Source organism: Rhinoderma darwinii, chromosome 10 (genome assembly GCF_050947455.1).
Source record: "Rhinoderma darwinii isolate aRhiDar2 chromosome 10, aRhiDar2.hap1, whole genome shotgun sequence".
In the NCBI taxonomy this organism is placed as follows: Eukaryota; Metazoa; Chordata; class Amphibia; order Anura; family Rhinodermatidae; genus Rhinoderma; species Rhinoderma darwinii.
In genome coordinates, this window is record NC_134696.1 from 14541334 (window position 1) to 14557570 (window position 16237).

Genomic DNA, 16237 nt, shown 5'->3' on the forward strand with positions numbered 1-16237 from the left:
CATCAGCACCAAGAGTGACACAGGGAATCAAAAAATAAAAAGATAAGTAAGGTTTTTTTGAGCCACTATTGCATGGTTGAGCATGCACTTCTTTTTGAGAAAACATTACAGACTGACAAAAAGTTCCTGTTTATTTGTCTAATTGATAAAATAGATGTATTTATTTAAAAAACATTATTTCTCTATGTGAATTAATTACAACACAAGTTCCCATGACCGGCTCATGAATATAATAAGTCATCGTGTGATAAGTTATTCTTAGTAACACACTTTGTAAATTGAATCCTGGTAATTATATAAAGATCTTGTGCCCCGGTCTAGAGGTAGTCACCCCGTCTGTGATACAAGAGTAGATGATGGATTCCACTACCCATAAGGTCTATCATGTACATGGCTTCGATTCCAGACAACATCTGGAGCATTACTTTTCAGATAAACCTGACATGGTCTTTGAAGAGGACTTCTTGAAATTTATTATATTTAATCTTAGACAAATTTTTACAGATGGTATGTGTCTTTATTTTACTTACTCCTAAGATACATTGATGTGTGTATTATTTTATGTTTAACTGGTTTCAAAAATGGTAACAGCTAAATATAAATTGGTCAAATATTTTTTTTTTTTATGGGGTGTGGGTGGTCATAGGCAACCTCACTGCATTAGTCGATTGGAAAATGACAGGAAACAAAGAAAATCTCGGGTCTTAGTAGAGTTATTGTTTTGGGGGATGAAGAACAACTAAAAAAATATATTTTTCAGGTGCAATAACCTAACACCTTAGGAACGGTCTATTTTCCGCTTTCATGACCAAACTGTAGTTTTTTATTTTTTCATTACCACATTCATTACCATAACTTTTTTATTTTTTGGTGATGTAGCCATATAAAGGCTTGTGTCTTTGCGGGACAAATTGTATTTTTTTTTAGCACCATTTTAGAGTACATATAAAGATTTAATTTTTCATATTTTGTTACAGTGAAATCGAGAAAAAAAAAATAATTTTGTCATTCGTTTTTGTGTTTTTTTTGAGTCAGTACAAAAACAGCTATAACAAATTTATATATATTTTTATGTTTTAGAACTTTTTCACAGTAAAGTGAAGTTTTATATAAAAAAATAATTTTTGTGTAAGGCCCTGTTCACACCATGCATTGTTTTTCAGCATGTTTTGTGCCAAAAAAATCAAACCTGTCAAAATGCATATTTTAAGCTTCCCACTGACATCAATGGGAAAGCGCATTCTTAGTGCATGAAACTCGTTTTTATTGCGAGCGTATATTTGAAAAACGCACCGAGAAAAAAAAGAAGCGTAATGGCAAGTCTTTGGCACATAAAATGGCAAAGACAAATATGCCACCGTTTTTCTTTTTATGCCATGCACAGTGCAGTATAATTATTATGTTAAATCTATTCTATGAGTCATTACAATTGTAGTGATGCCCTACATAATAATAGTTTATTATTGTTTACTATTTTTAATCCATAAAATATTTTTTTAATGAAAAAACACGTTCATTTGTTTTAAGCAGAAGAATTTTATTTTATTAAGGTTTATTAAACTTAATTTCACTTTTTATTTGTGTTTGACTAGGGGATTGAATCTATAATTGCATGATTACTTGCATAATACATTTAAATACATAGGGGCACTGATGGCTTGAAGGCTGGGATCACTGACACTAAAGGAACAAAAATGAAGCTCAGGGTATGTGCACACACACTAATTACGTCCGTAATTGACGGACGTATTTCGGCCGCAAGTCTCGGACCGAACACACTGCAGGGAGCCGGGCTCCTAGCATCATACTTATGTACGATGCTAGGAGTCCCTGCCTCGCTGCAGGACAACTGTCCCGTACTGTAATCATGTTTTCAGTACGGGACAGTTGTCCTGCAGCGAGGCAGGGACTCCTAGCATCGTACATAAGTATGATGCTAGGAGCCCGGCTCCCTGCACTGTGTTCGGTCCGGTACTTGCGGCCGAAATACGTCCGTCAATTACGGACGTAATTAGTGTGTGTGCACATACCCTAATACATCCTTGAAAAGTAGACTTTCTTTTCTCAAGAATGTTTTCCAAACAATAATGTCTACTCCTAGGATTTCGATATGTTTTTGTTGTAAACCGATACCTTTAACTTCCCTTGGGACACCTCATATGGTTTCTGTGTTACTAGCGTTGTGCCTTAGAATATGCAATCCAGCCAGGTGGATCTAGCACCTTCTTTTGTACTGACTATACAACACAGGAGCGCCCCATGTTTCCTTGATTCTTTTTCCACTTTTGGTATTTCATTCTAGATTTAGATTTATTAGTTTCAGCCACAATAGATGAAAGCTGCACCCATGGTTATTGAGGACACAAAGGGTGACCTATATACCATCCCATCAGGTAAACACCTCACCCTAAAATTGTATTGAAGACCTTTGGATTTTTCTCCTTACTGTCCCATGAGCCTTCCTTCTCCTTTTCTATTCTTTTAACTAAAGAATTATAACTTTGGTGGACCTGATCTTAATGTACTTATGAGAAGTATAAGATAAATATCACCAAACCCATGTCTATAGAACATTTAGGGATTAGTTTATCCTTTTCTGATTTTTAGGTTTTGGAAACGTAATGCTTACATACGTAGTTTGTTAGACGTGATATAGACATATGTCCTTGTTTATACACAAAACCTATGAGGATTTAACAGATTAGGTCATTGTTGGACATTTTTCTGCAGGTCATATTAATGGAGACATCTTGGTTGACATCAGTCTTGGTTGCTTCATTCATCATCTATATTCAGCCAGTGAGTTTTTCAGAAACATCATAGTCCTGAAAGTCAAAAATAGATGCATCATGGAGCTGAAGAGATGGGTGGATGAACGTACGGGAGCATTTTATTGGGGCCACACATCAATGCTTCTACAAGAGAAAGAAGAAAACAGGTGACGTATTTGTCCAAATATCAAGAGGAAACCACCGTCATTGTGATTGTTGCTTCTTATACAAAAAAAATATAAGCGAAGATGGGTAAAAACCCTGAAAAATAATTTCAAAATTCTATCACCCCCCAAGTTAAATATTCTTATCAATAGAGGTAGTATTATATAAGTTAATGCTGGAAAGGCACAGTATAAACCTGACACTTCAAAATATTTTAAACATATACCACCAGTATTGCAAATCCATAGTTTAGTGCTGAGCCACCATATTGATGTTGACTGTGGGACAATCACTTCCTTGTCTTTTTTGTTTTCCAGTGACCAGCTTGGGGAGAAAGAAGGAAAAGTGAGATCAGTCATTCAACATGTTGTGAAATACGACCTGGAGAAAGAGAATATGACAGACCCGCTGGTCTTACCACCAGCTGATTGTGTCATCAGTGTCTGGCTTTTGGATACTATCAGTAAAGATCAAGATGATTACATCAAAAATCTGAGGAAGATCTCTCGGCTGCTGAATCCTGGAGGACACCTCATATTAATTGGGAGTTTAAATGCAACATATTTTTCAGTAGGAAAAGACAAGTTCCATGCTTTCACATATAATGAGGATTTTGTCAGGAAAGCTCTAGTTGGAGAAGGCTTTATCATTGATTACTGTAAGGTCAAGGAGAGAACGGCTGTCAGTGACATTATTGACTATAAGGCCGTCATAATTATCGCAGCTCACAAGGAGAAGTAGGGTGAAACTTACAAAGTCTTCATGTCATTACTTCATATGTTAAGCTTAAAAAAATGTTCTAATAATCAAAAAGAAGCTTCCTTAGTGCAGTATAGAATAGCATAAAAATATTAGTTTGTGCTTTTTCAGTCCCTGCCTCAGACCGGTTCTTTATATTAGTGACAAGACCGACCCTGGTCATCTGGATCATCATAGGAGTCTAAGGTCTTGGGATCAGTTGCTTTGTGATTGTTCTTTTTCTGCTTTATATGAATCATATAATAAAGCGAGACATATAGCATTAAACTGTGTCCTTTACTTAGGAGGGCATGTTTTTATTTTTTTTAAACACATTTTATTACATTTTTCAAATGTTTTTTTTAAAAAAAAGTATACACATACATTTCCATTAAGGTATAAAAATCCCCCACCCTCTCTCTTGTGTCTCAGGCCTCGTCTCTCTCCATCAACAAAGGCAAAGATAGCGGATAGAAATATTGTCAATTAATCACATAAGTCACAAGGCCCTATATGTATGTAGACGTTCCATTAAATGATACCTATCTTCTTCCAAGATCATCTTTCATATATAAGGCCCCAATACTTAAAAAAAACAATTGACCCCCTAATGCCCCCTCTATTTTTAATTTCTCTAAGTACATGAGCTTCCTATGTAACTCCCACAGCAGACCCAGATCCGGTGGTTGTGTGTAGAGCCATTATTTTAATACAGTTCTTTCTTCCGTCATCAACACTATATGAACTATGACCTGAGATAATACTGATACTGGAGTCACTGAGGAAACCTCATGAAAGAGATAAAGACTTGGGTCCTCTATTATTCTACTAGCTGTAATTTAATATAAAAGAGATGATATCTCCTTCCCAAAACCTGTAATACAGATTAGCACATACTAGACCGCATTTCGGACAATCTCTCTTATTCCCTGGGATATATTTTTCTAAATGTAAATCGAAAGAATAGTATGCTCTGTGTATAAGACGAAACACGACCTCTCTCTAGGATTCTGAGAATACGATCTAATTCATCCTAAAATATCCAGTAATAAATTTGAATATATTTCCTCCACTGACAGCTCTGGATCCAGAACCTCCCTCCATTGTTTCTTCTGATGGCAGGATATTTGATGTATTTCCAGACTGCTGTAATAAATGGCAAATTATAGAAAGAGACAGTTGTGGAGCGATACATAATGATTGTCAAAACTGATGAATAAAAAAAATTCTTATTCAAAGCCAAGTTATTGAGATATGTAACTACCTGTATATGAATAAAGTTCTCTATATATGGGAGATTTTACATGTTCTGTATCTGTGAAAGAGAAATAACCTTGTCTCTATAGCAGTGACATACATAACTGTAATCTAACTTCTAATCCTTCTAAATCCTATCTTTTCACTACATTTAAATGTAATTTCTGTGATAGAAGCGGATATTGTGTTAATAGTAACATCTTACCAAATTATTTACAAAAAATAAACAAAACTCCAGGTGACTGCAAGCACACATTGGGTTAAAAAAGTATGTGATTTTTATTATTGAATGTTTTTAATAATTAAATATCAAAGTGAAGAAAAAAAGAGGAAATGCTTTTTCCCCGTAACATAATCAGACATGACAATATACAGCAATATATAAAAACACCACCTGGCCAGGATTATACGTAAATACAGCAAAGTATAATATTGCACCTTACTAATATATACAGGTCTTTCCTCAAAGAACAATCATAATCATAATTGGGACTAAATATATTTATAAGAAATCAGAACCAGATGTATATTATCAAGAATGATCAAAAAAAGGCATTTTCAAAATTTCAGGCTAAATTATCTGACCATCAAAGATGGCGGGACTAAGTATAAAACATGCATATGTGTCCATAATCACAGAGATTTCATAATATAAATAGTTGAAAAAAAGATTAAAAACAAATTGATAACATGTTATACTCATCTGCATTTATCTTCTTTTTTGAAGCAGCCTATTAGCTTTCACATCAAGTCCAGGAGATTATACCTTTTGATTTAGCCGAGTTTTCCTTTTGGGAAGAGGTATAGATTTTTTTCTCCTTCAGGGATTAAGTAGTGTCCGTTCCGGACTAACCAAGCACGATCTCAAACCTGTCCTCTCCCGAATAAGGTGCATTCCTATAGTAAGGTTGCAAGGCAATCCTGGCTGCCCAGGGAAGTGCGAGAAATCCCGATTCACAGAAGCCAAATCTCAGTCATTACCTTTCACAAGGTTAATGTTCTACTTGTAAGGTAGTTTCAATATCCTAGATAAGATAAGATCCTGGCCGTTACAGCGGGGTGTCAGCTGTCAGGGCCGCCCCTAGGATAGATGGCGCCCTGTGCGAAATGATCTTTTGGCGGCCCACCCCATAATTAAAAAAATGGCCCATAAAAAAATTATAATGCCCCTTTAGTGCCATCATACAGTATAATAATAATATTTAATAATATATTACAAACCCTTCAAGGACACAGTATTTTGTCCTCTAATTGTGCCCACAGTATTATGCCACCTGTAGTACCCCTATACAGTATAATGTCCGCTTAGTGGCCCCCACACAGTATAGTGCCCCCCTGTAGATTTTTCCATATAGCCTCCCTGTAGACAGTGTCATAATCCCCGACCTCCTTTTTGTAGATCGTGCCATACAGCCCCCACCTCCCCCTTGTAGGCAGTGCCATACAGTCTCCCACCTCCCTTTTGTAGACAGTGCCCTCAAACAAAAACAAAAATTGTACTCACCTAGGCCCCGTTCCCATGATGGACTGAGCTGCTCCACAGCATGATCCTGTAGCTTAGTACAGAGTTTCCAAAGATTTCAGACTCGAGGCTGCACTGGAAAAATAAAATTTCCTCAGGGCACCCCTACCAAAATTGTTTCGAGAAAGAGAGAAAATGGCAAAGAACAAGCACTATACTCGTAGGGTCTGTTCACACAGCATATTTTGTAAGGCAAAAAAATCTGCCTCAAAATTCCTTCAGGAACTGACAGCGTTGTGTGACCTTTTTTGTGTTTTTTCTTAAGCCGATGAAGTGAATGCAAAAGACGCAGGGAAAAAAGCTCCAAACAGGTGCCACAGGTATTTTCTGCCTCCTGTTAATTTCAATAGGAGGTCACAGGCGGAAACCACTTGAAGACCATCAGCCCCCCACTCACAGTAAAATGACCATTAGCCCTCTACTCACAGTAAAATGACCATTAGCCCACCACTCACAGTAAAATGACCATCAGCCCACCACTCACAGATTCCCCCTGTAGGTAGCGCCACACAGACCCTTGTAGATAGCACCACACAGCCCCTTGTGGTTAGCACCACACAGCCCCCTTGTGGGTAGCACCACACAGCCCCTTGTAGGTAACACCACACAGCCCCCTTGTAGACAGCGCCAGACAGCCCCCTAGTAGGTAGCGCCAGACAGCCCCCTTGTAGATAGCGCCACACAGCCCCCTTGTAGATAGCGCCACACAGCCCCCTTGTAGATAGTGCCACACAGCCCCTGTAAAGAGAGCCACACAGCTCCCTGTAGAGTGCGTCACACAGCCCCCTGTAGGGAGTGCCACACAGTCCCCTGCTATTGAGTGCTGCACAGCCCCCTGGTAGGGAGTGCCACACAGCCCCCTGGTAGGGAGTGCCACACAGCACACAGACCCCTGGTAGGGAGTTCAAGACAGCCCACAGCCCCCTGGTTGGTAGTGCCACACAGCCCACAGCCCCCTGGTTGGTAGTGCCACACAGCCCAAAGCCCTCTGGTATGTAGTGCCCCACAGCCCACTGCGCCCAGTTTGGTAGTGCCACACAGCCCACAGCCCCCTGGTTGGTAGTGCCACACAACCCACAGTCACCTGTTAGGTAGTGACACACTGCCCACAGCCCCCTTGTAGGTAGTGCAAGGACTACAAAATGACCCTGATAGCTGGCGGTCAATAGACATTCAAAAAAGGAAAACTGTGCAGGAGCACACAAAATACCCAGCTTTCCCAGCTATCAAATAAATGTGTGGAAATAAAGTAAGAAATAACTTTTATTTAGTCTAGCTAAAAGGATTAATTATTTTAGCTAGATTAAATAAAATTGATATCTTAGCTTATTTCCACACATTTACTTGATAGCCGGGAAAGCTGGGTATTTTGTGTGCTCCTGCATAGTTGTCCTTTTTTGTAGGTAGTGCCACACAGCCCACAGGCCCCTTGTAGATAGCAACCCCCCCCCCCTTCCAGTATAGATAGCGCCACTGTAGCTCCCTGAGGGAGCAGAATCCCCGTGTGGCCGGGGATTCCGCTCCTGGAGCGCTCCTTGATGTTTCTATCCATATACGGACAGTGACATCAGAGGAAACTCCTGAAGCGGAATCCCTGTCCATAGCGTTGTCGACGCTGTGACCGGGGATTCCACTCCAGGAAAAGCTCCTGTCGTCTGTGTCGTCCATTACGTCATTGGCTTTTCCTGGAGTGGAATCCTCGCTGTGACCGGGGATCCTGCTTCAGGAGTTTCCCCTGGACAGAGACATTAAGGAGCGATCCAGGAGTGGAATCCCCCGCCACATGGGGATTCTGCTCCCTCAGGGAGCTACAGTGACGCTAGTTGTACTGGAAGGGGGGGGGGGGTTTGCTATCTACAAGGGGGCTGTGGGCTGTGTGGCACTACCTACAAAAAAGGACAACTGTGCAGGAGCATACAAAATACCCAGCTTTCCCGGCTATCAAATAAATGTGTGGAAATAAACTAAGATATAACTTTAATTTAATCTAGATTCAGGGAGCTACAGTGGCACTAGTAGATAGCAGAGCAGGGAGATACCTCCCTGCTCTGCTATAGTGCCGTTTCTACCGCTATAGCAGCTGTGGCGGTTGCTAGCAGTGCCACCGCCCTCATGCCCGATGTCGCCGCTAGCATCCTCTATGGCTGCTACAGCGGTAGCGACGGCCACTAAGTGAAGAAGCGCCCCGGCGGAAAGGCGACTGCCTAAGAACGGCCCTGGGTGCAGTTAGCGAGTGGCACCTGACCCGCTGGTAGTTGCAACAGCGCAGGGATGCACACATCCGCTGGCACCCCTCTTGCAGTGTGGCGGCTGGCACCCTGTGCGGAACTTATCTGAGGCTGGCCATGTCAGTTGTAATATGCAGCTGACACCTGGCAGTGATAGTGCTTTCTCTGCTTCTGAGCCCAAACTATCAGCGAGACAATGGTACTAAGATTTGCAGGAAGCCCTTCCCGACAGCGGCATATTTATATGGCAGATGTCGTGAAGGGGTTATTATAGCAGCTTTCCCACAACAACAATTTAAAAAAAAAAAAGGATTTTACTCTGATTTTCTTTCTAAGCAATTGGTAATTTGTTGTTACAGCCGCATTGTTTTTGGAATCTTTCCTTGTACTGGTAATAGTGCCGGGAACTAGTGTGATCATCTGGGACATCATGGGGTATTATGAGGCTTCTGGATATTTGCATTATAATAACATTGTGATAAAGATAAACATATAACATATAACTGTGGCTTTCCTTGAGAAGATCATTATTATTTGCCTGCTGATTATCATAGATATTAAGAATCTCGATTTATGAACCTTAGATTACTCTCAAGTCTGAGACACAGAAAGGAAAAATAAATAGACAAAAAACATATTAGTAACACTTAACATGACATTTCTCATACTTAGGACTCATGTACATGGGCGTTCTGCATTATGGTTCTGATTTGTACGGTGCTGTAATGGGGCTTCTATAGAGGTGCAAGGGGCCTCTACTGTACCTCCCTTTCGTATTAAGATATACAGAGGTTCAATGGGTAGGTTGTACTGAAGTATAAGAAAGCATTGCTTCTAGGGGAGAATATCTCCGTACATACAGCAACACACATATACTGTATGACCACGTACTAGGGAGTGTTACAGCCCCTGTGTGCTGCTGTACAAACTCCACACACATGGCTTTGTTTTCTTGCCAGAGCCCTTAATACTGACCTTACAAAATTCAATAAAATAATCTTTTTTTCTCGTTCTGTATTTTCCTGGGGCATTGGTTTAGGAAAAGTAGTGGCTGGGGCTTTGGCAGCTTTGTCTGGCTGGTACATAGTACAAACCTCCCTGTCTATTTGAATGAACTATACTCAGATTGGGCCAAGGTCATAGTAAAGAAAGGAGGAGACCTCCAGCTCACCAGTAGTTGCGTCTCCAGACACCTCGCACGGATCCCCGCTACGGCCAGCGGTAGGTATATCAGGAAAAAGAAAGAGAAAATCCAGCGCTGTGTTTGATTAAAAAGGAAAATTGTTCCCAATTTTATTGAAAAAATGGTTAAAAGTTACACGGAGACGCAGTCTCAGGGTGTATATATAGCGGGCTGGATGACCCGAAGATACAGCCACACACTTCTATTACAATTTAAAAAAAATAAAAAAAATATTCAAACTCACCTTATTCCCGCTCCCACGCCGTCCGGCAGCCATGGAGACCTGCTCTCTTCTGCGCAGGTCTCCAGGGGGTTGAACACAGCGTCTATGAAAGGCGCTGATTGGCTGGGCAGGATGACTTTCCCTGTCAGTCAGTCAGCGTCTTTCATCGACGGAAGCTTCACTGGTACAAAAGGTACCAGTTGCTTTATTCATGGAAAGGCGCTGAATGGCCGGGCACGGAACGTGCCTGGTCATTCATTGCATCTAATTGTACCTGTGTCCTTGCGACACAGGTACAATTATAGTACAGGAGGAGGTGGCGCTGACGCCCCCTCTGAGCTGCGCCCGGGGCACGTGCTCCGCCTGCCCCCCCCTAGCTATGCCCCTGTGATCACTGTTACCGAGGTATTCACGAACATTGAGATTCCCAACAAGCTCTGCATTATTAGAAATGACCAGATCTAACAGAGCTTTACCTCTAGTCGGGTCTTCCATAAACTGGCCCATAAAATTTTCCTGCAACAGGCTGAGGAAATGTCTCCCCTTTGCAGTTGAATCCGAACCATGACATCAATTAATATCCCGGAAATTAAAATCTCCCATTATTACTACAGTACCCGCCTGTGCAGCCCGCTCCATCTGTTTATATATTTGACCTTCCATCTCTTCAGTTATATTGGGGGGTCTATAGATTACACCAAAAGTATTTTTTTTCAGTGTTTACCTCCCTTTGTAATTCCACCCACAAGGTTTCAACCTCCTCACAATCTTCACCCTGTAATGTCTCATTCACACTCACCTTCATATCGCTTCTCACATACAGACATACACCACCACCTTTCCTATTTGCCCTGTCTTTCCGAAACAGTGTAAAACCCTGTAGATTTACAGCCCAATCATGTGAAAAGTGCAGCCATGTTTCAGCAACACCAACTATATCTATATTTTCTTCCAGTATCAAGGCCTCCAGCTCCCCCATTTTGCTTGCTAGACTTCTGGCATTTGTGAACATACACTTTAACTTGCCTTTAAATGTTTCACTTTCAGTATCAGAAATTTGATTATATGACATTTGGCCTTTTTTATTTTCACTGCTGTTTTGTAACGAAAGGATCTCCTAATCTTGTTAACTAGTCCTCTCCCCACCGTCTGTTTCTCCCCCCACCTATATAGTCTGGCCCCTCTCTAACCTAACTACCCCTTTATTTTCTACATTGGCCTCCATCCTCAGCCCTAGTTTACACACTCCGCCACCCCAGCTAAAATTCTCTCCCCCAAGACACAGCGGACCCCCTTCCATTTAGGTGCAAATCATCTGCAGATTACAGTTTGTACCCCAATGAAAAGTCAGCACAGTGCTCTAGGAACCCAAAGCCTTCTCCTCTACACCAGGACTTAAGCCATAAATTTAACTCCCTGAGCTCCCGCTGTCTTTCCTGTGATGCGCATGGCACAGGCAGTATTCCTGAGAAAACAACCTTGGAGGTCCTTCCCTTCAACTTGTAGCCTAGTTCTTTAAAATTATTCTTAAGGCTCGTCCACCTACCATTTATTCTGTCGTTGGTACCGACATGGACCACAACAGCTGGATCATCACCAGCCCCTCCCAGCAATTTGTCCACCCGTTCCACCACATGCCGAACACTGGCACCAGGGAAACAGCAAACCATTCGGTTGAGGCGGTCTTGGCGACAAATTATTCTATCCGTCTTCCTGATTACAGAATCCCCTACAACTATCAATTGTCTTGGCTTACGTGCATTACCATCCCGCCGACTACTAGCTGGGCTGTTCTCCCGGCTGTTAGGGAGATCAGTATCCACTAGGGCTGCCATTTCTGAGACCAACACCCTCGCATCATAACCCAACTTGCCAATTTTGCTTGGAATGTCAGAAACCGGATTGGCCTTCCTTTTGGTTGACCCCTTTCTACTGCCCCTAACTACATTAACCCAGCTACTTACCTGATCCTGCTCACCCATGTCTTCACCCTCCAGTTCTAACCCACTAACTGCATGCTCCGTGAGCAGCAAGCTCAGCTCAAGATTGTCAGTCTGTTACCTCTCCTCCACTCCTGTCCTCAATAACACCTTCACATGATGGGCAAGTCACCACACCGCACAAGATCCGCACGCTCATCTCCTGAAATACTCTGTGCTGCTGTGAACTCTGCTCTTACCATTACGTGGTGACTTGCCAATCATGTGATGGTGTTATAGAGGACAGGAGTGGAGGAGAAGTAACAGACTGAGAGCTACGTAATGGTAAGAGCAGAGTTCACAGCAGCACTGAATCTGCACGCTCCTGTCCTGAAATACTCTGTGCTGCCTTAAACTCTGTGGACAGGTCAGGATCCTGTTTCTTTTAAATGCTGTACTGTAGCGCAGCTTTATATAGTGGATCGAGCGGGTTCCCCAGCAGCATTTAAAAGAAACAGGATCCTGACCTATCCACAGAGTTTAAGGCAGCACAGAGTATTTCAGGAGAGGAGCGTGTGATTGGCTGCAGAGGCCGCTGCAACCTGTGATTGGCTGCAGAGGCGGTCACGTGGGATGAAGCGTCATCCCTGGAGGCCGGCCTTCTGACGTCATCCTGATGAGCGTGACCGCCACTACAGCCTGTGATTGGCTGCAACGGCGACATGGATGAAACGTCATCGCTGGAGGCCGGACAGGAAGAAAGTAAGTATGAACGTATTATTTTTTTTTTTTTATTACATTAAAATTTTATTTTCCGCTCGCCGAGCATGTACTGTCAAGGTTGCTGAAAGAGTTAGTGCAGCCCATTAACTCTATCAGCACCCTGGACAGTACCATACTAGTTCGGTCCGAATCGAACTTTTTTGTGAAATTCGGCGAACTAGCCGAACCGAACTTTTCATAATTTCGCTCATCTCTACTATATATATTTATAAGAAATCAGAACCAGATGTACATTATCAAGAATGATCAAAAAAGGCATTTTCAAAGGCTCCGGGATACCTTATCCTGGATATTGAAACTACCTTGCCAGGAGAACACTAACCTTGTGAAAGGTAATGACTGAGATTTGGCTTCTGCGGATGGGGATTTCCCGCTCTTCCCTGGGCAGCCAGGATTGCCTTGCAACCTTACTATACGAATGCATCTGATACGGGAGAGGACAGGGTTGAGATCGTGCTTGGTTAGTCCAGAATGGATACTACTTAATCCCTGAAGGGGAGAACATTTTTTACCTGTTCCCAAAAGGAAAACTGGGCTAATTCAAAAGGAATAATTTCCTGGACTTGATGTGAAAGCTAATAGGCTGCTTCAAAAAAGAAGATAAACGCAGATGAGTATAAACTGCTATCCATTTTAAAAAATATATTTTTTTCAACTATTTATATTATTAAATTTTGAAAATGCCTTTTTTTGATCATTCTTGATAATATACATCTGGTTCTGATTTCTTATAAATATACATAGTCCCAATTATGATTATGATTGTACTTTAAGGAAAGACCTGTATATATTAGTAAGGTGCAATATTATACTTTGTCGTATTACTTATAATCCTGACCACGTTGTGTTTTTAAATATTGCTGTATATTGTTATGTCTGATTATTTCATGGAAAAAAAAATGTCCTCTTTTTTCCTTCACTTTGATATTTAATTATTAAAAACGTTGAATAATAAAAACCACATACTATTTTATCCAACGGTGTGCTTGCAGTGACCAGGAGTTTTGTTTGTTTTTTGTTAAAAATTTTGCTTCATCCGGGTCAGCACTGTGTAGTATTTTTCTACATCATTTTTGGGCTCTCAATTAGATTAAATAAATCTCTTTTTTTAGTCCTTTTATTAAAATATATTTGGAGATCATGAAGAAAATATTACAGAGCCGTTAGTCTTACCACCAGCCGATTGTGTCATCAATACTTGGCTCCTGAATGTTATCAGTGAAGATCAAGATGATTACATCAGATATCTAATGAAGTTCTCAAGGTTTCTAAAACCTGGAGGACATCTAAAAAATAATAATTTGGGTTTTAGATACAACATGTCACGATCACAGGGTATGTGGACCCACCAGGCCGCTCCGCCGTAGCGGAAAAGGCAGCCAGCCTAGTCACAGTCTATACAAGAGTCTCTAGCAGTTCGTAACACAAGAGTACCTGAGATAGTCCAGACAGTGGCCGAGGCTTCAGCACGGATGGAGGAGGGTGCAGCAGGTTGCAACAGACGTGGCAGATAACACTAGACGAGGCAGAGGACACTGGTCGTGGCAGACGACACTGGACGTGCCAGAAGACACTGAAGCGTGGTACACGACACTGGATGTGGCAAACGACAGCAGGTGCGGTAGGACACGACTCCAACACTAATAGGCTCAGGAACAAGAACACAGCACGGGATACAGGATACAGGTAGCAGGGCACGGGTAACAACAGGAACGTGATAACACTAAGGGTAATTTGCAAGACTGACATGGGATACACTAACAACGCCTAGATAGTGGTAATGGGGAGTTGGTCACAGGGGATCAAGAGAAGGCAGAGTTTCTAAATGGGTTCTTTAGCTCTGTATATACAACAGAAGAAAGAGCAGCTGATGTAGCCGGTGCCAGTGCTGTTAATATATCAGTTGATATACTGAATTGGATGAATGTAGATATGGTCCAAGCTAAATTAAATAAAATAAATGTGCACAAGGCCCCGGGACCAGATGGGTTACACCCTAGAATTCTTAAAGAGCTTAGTTCAGTTATTTCTGTCCCCCTTTTCATAATATTCAGAGAATCTCTAGTGACTGGTATAGTGCCAAGGGACTGGCGCAGCGCAAATGTGGTGCCTATTTTCAAAAAGGGCTCTAGGTCTTCCCCGGGTAATTATAGACCAGTAAGCTTAACATCCATCATGGGGAAAATGTTTGAGGGGCTATTGAGGGACAATATACAGGATTATGTGACAATAAATAGCATTATAAGTGACAGCCAGCACGGTTTTACTAAGGACAGAAGTTGTCAAACTAACCTAATCTGTTTTTATGAAGAGGTGAGCAGAAGTCTAGACAGAGGGGCCGCTGTGGATTTAGTGTTTTTGGACTTTGCAAAGGCATTTGACACTGTCCCCCATAGACGCCTAATGGGTAAATTAAGGACTATAGGTTTAGAAAATAAAGTTTGTAATTGGATTGAGAATTGGCTCAAGGACCGTATCCAGAGAGTTGTGGTCAATGATTCCTACTCTGAATGGTCCCCGGTAATAAGTGGTGTACCCCAGGGTTCAGGGGTGGGACCACTATTATTCAACTTATTTATTAATGATATAGAGGATGGGATTAATAGCACTATTTCTATTTTTGCAGATGACACCAAGATATGTAATATAGTTCAGTCTATGGAAGATGTTCATGAATTGCAGGCAGATTTAAACAAACTAAGTGTTTGGGCGTCCACTTGGCAGATGAAGTTTAATGTAGATAAATGTAAAGTTATGCATCTGGGTACCAACAACCTGCATGCATCATATGTCCTAGGGGGAGCTACACTGGGGGAGTCACTTGTTGAGAAGGATCTGGGTGTACTTGTAAATCATAAACTCAATAACAGCATGCAGTGTCAATCAGCTGCTACAAAGGCCAGCAGGATATTGTCGTGTATTAAAAGAGGCATGGACTCACGGGACAGGGATGTAATATTGCCACTTTACAAAGCATTAGTGAGGCCTCATCTAGAATATGCAGTTCAGTTCTGGGCTCCAGTTCATAGAAAGGATGCCCTGGAGTTGGAAAAAATACAAAGAAGAGCAACGAAGCTAATTAGGGGCATGGAGAATTTAAGTTATGAGGAAAGATTGAAAGAATTAAACCTATTTAGCCTTGAAAAAAGACGACTAAGGGGGGACATGATTAACTTATATAAATATATTAATGACACATGCCAAAAATATGGTGAAATCCTGTTCCTTGTAAAACCCCCTCAAAAAACAAGGTTCAGAAGGGCAGAGAAATATGTAAATTCATACATCCCAGCACATTATATGACTCCAATATATTTCTACAGTATTACCGCATCGACCTCCTCAAATACTTCTCTATTTACATGCTTTTGCCTCTTTGCCTTCTTCTTTCACATCCATTTCACTCCCTCTCTGATAAACATTAAATAGTTCCTCACAAAACTTTTTT

General features: G+C 41.4%; 1 protein-coding gene across 1 annotated transcript; it reads left to right on the plus strand.

The window, feature by feature from the left end:
* Positions 1-353: 353 nt before the first annotated feature.
* On the plus strand, positions 354-3677 carry LOC142662480 (nicotinamide N-methyltransferase-like). Its single transcript, XM_075840688.1, has 3 exons — positions 354-507; positions 2731-2938; positions 3254-3677. Exons 1-3 carry the CDS (start codon positions 354-356, stop codon positions 3675-3677), a joined length of 786 nt encoding a protein of 261 aa, XP_075696803.1.
* The last annotated feature ends 12560 nt before the right edge of the window (positions 3678-16237 follow it).

Bases quoted from the DNA above. Each gene is read 5' to 3' on its own strand.
- LOC142662480 (XM_075840688.1), top strand. From the start codon at position 354: ATGATGGATTCCACTACCCATAAGGTCTATCATGTACATGGCTTCGAT. The intron at 508-2,730 runs GTATGTGTCTTT...ATTTTTCTGCAG, and splicing joins TAGACAAATTTTTACAGATG to GTCATATTAATGGAGACATC. The intron at 2,939-3,253 runs GTGACGTATTTG...TTTGTTTTCCAG, and splicing joins CAAGAGAAAGAAGAAAACAG to TGACCAGCTTGGGGAGAAAG.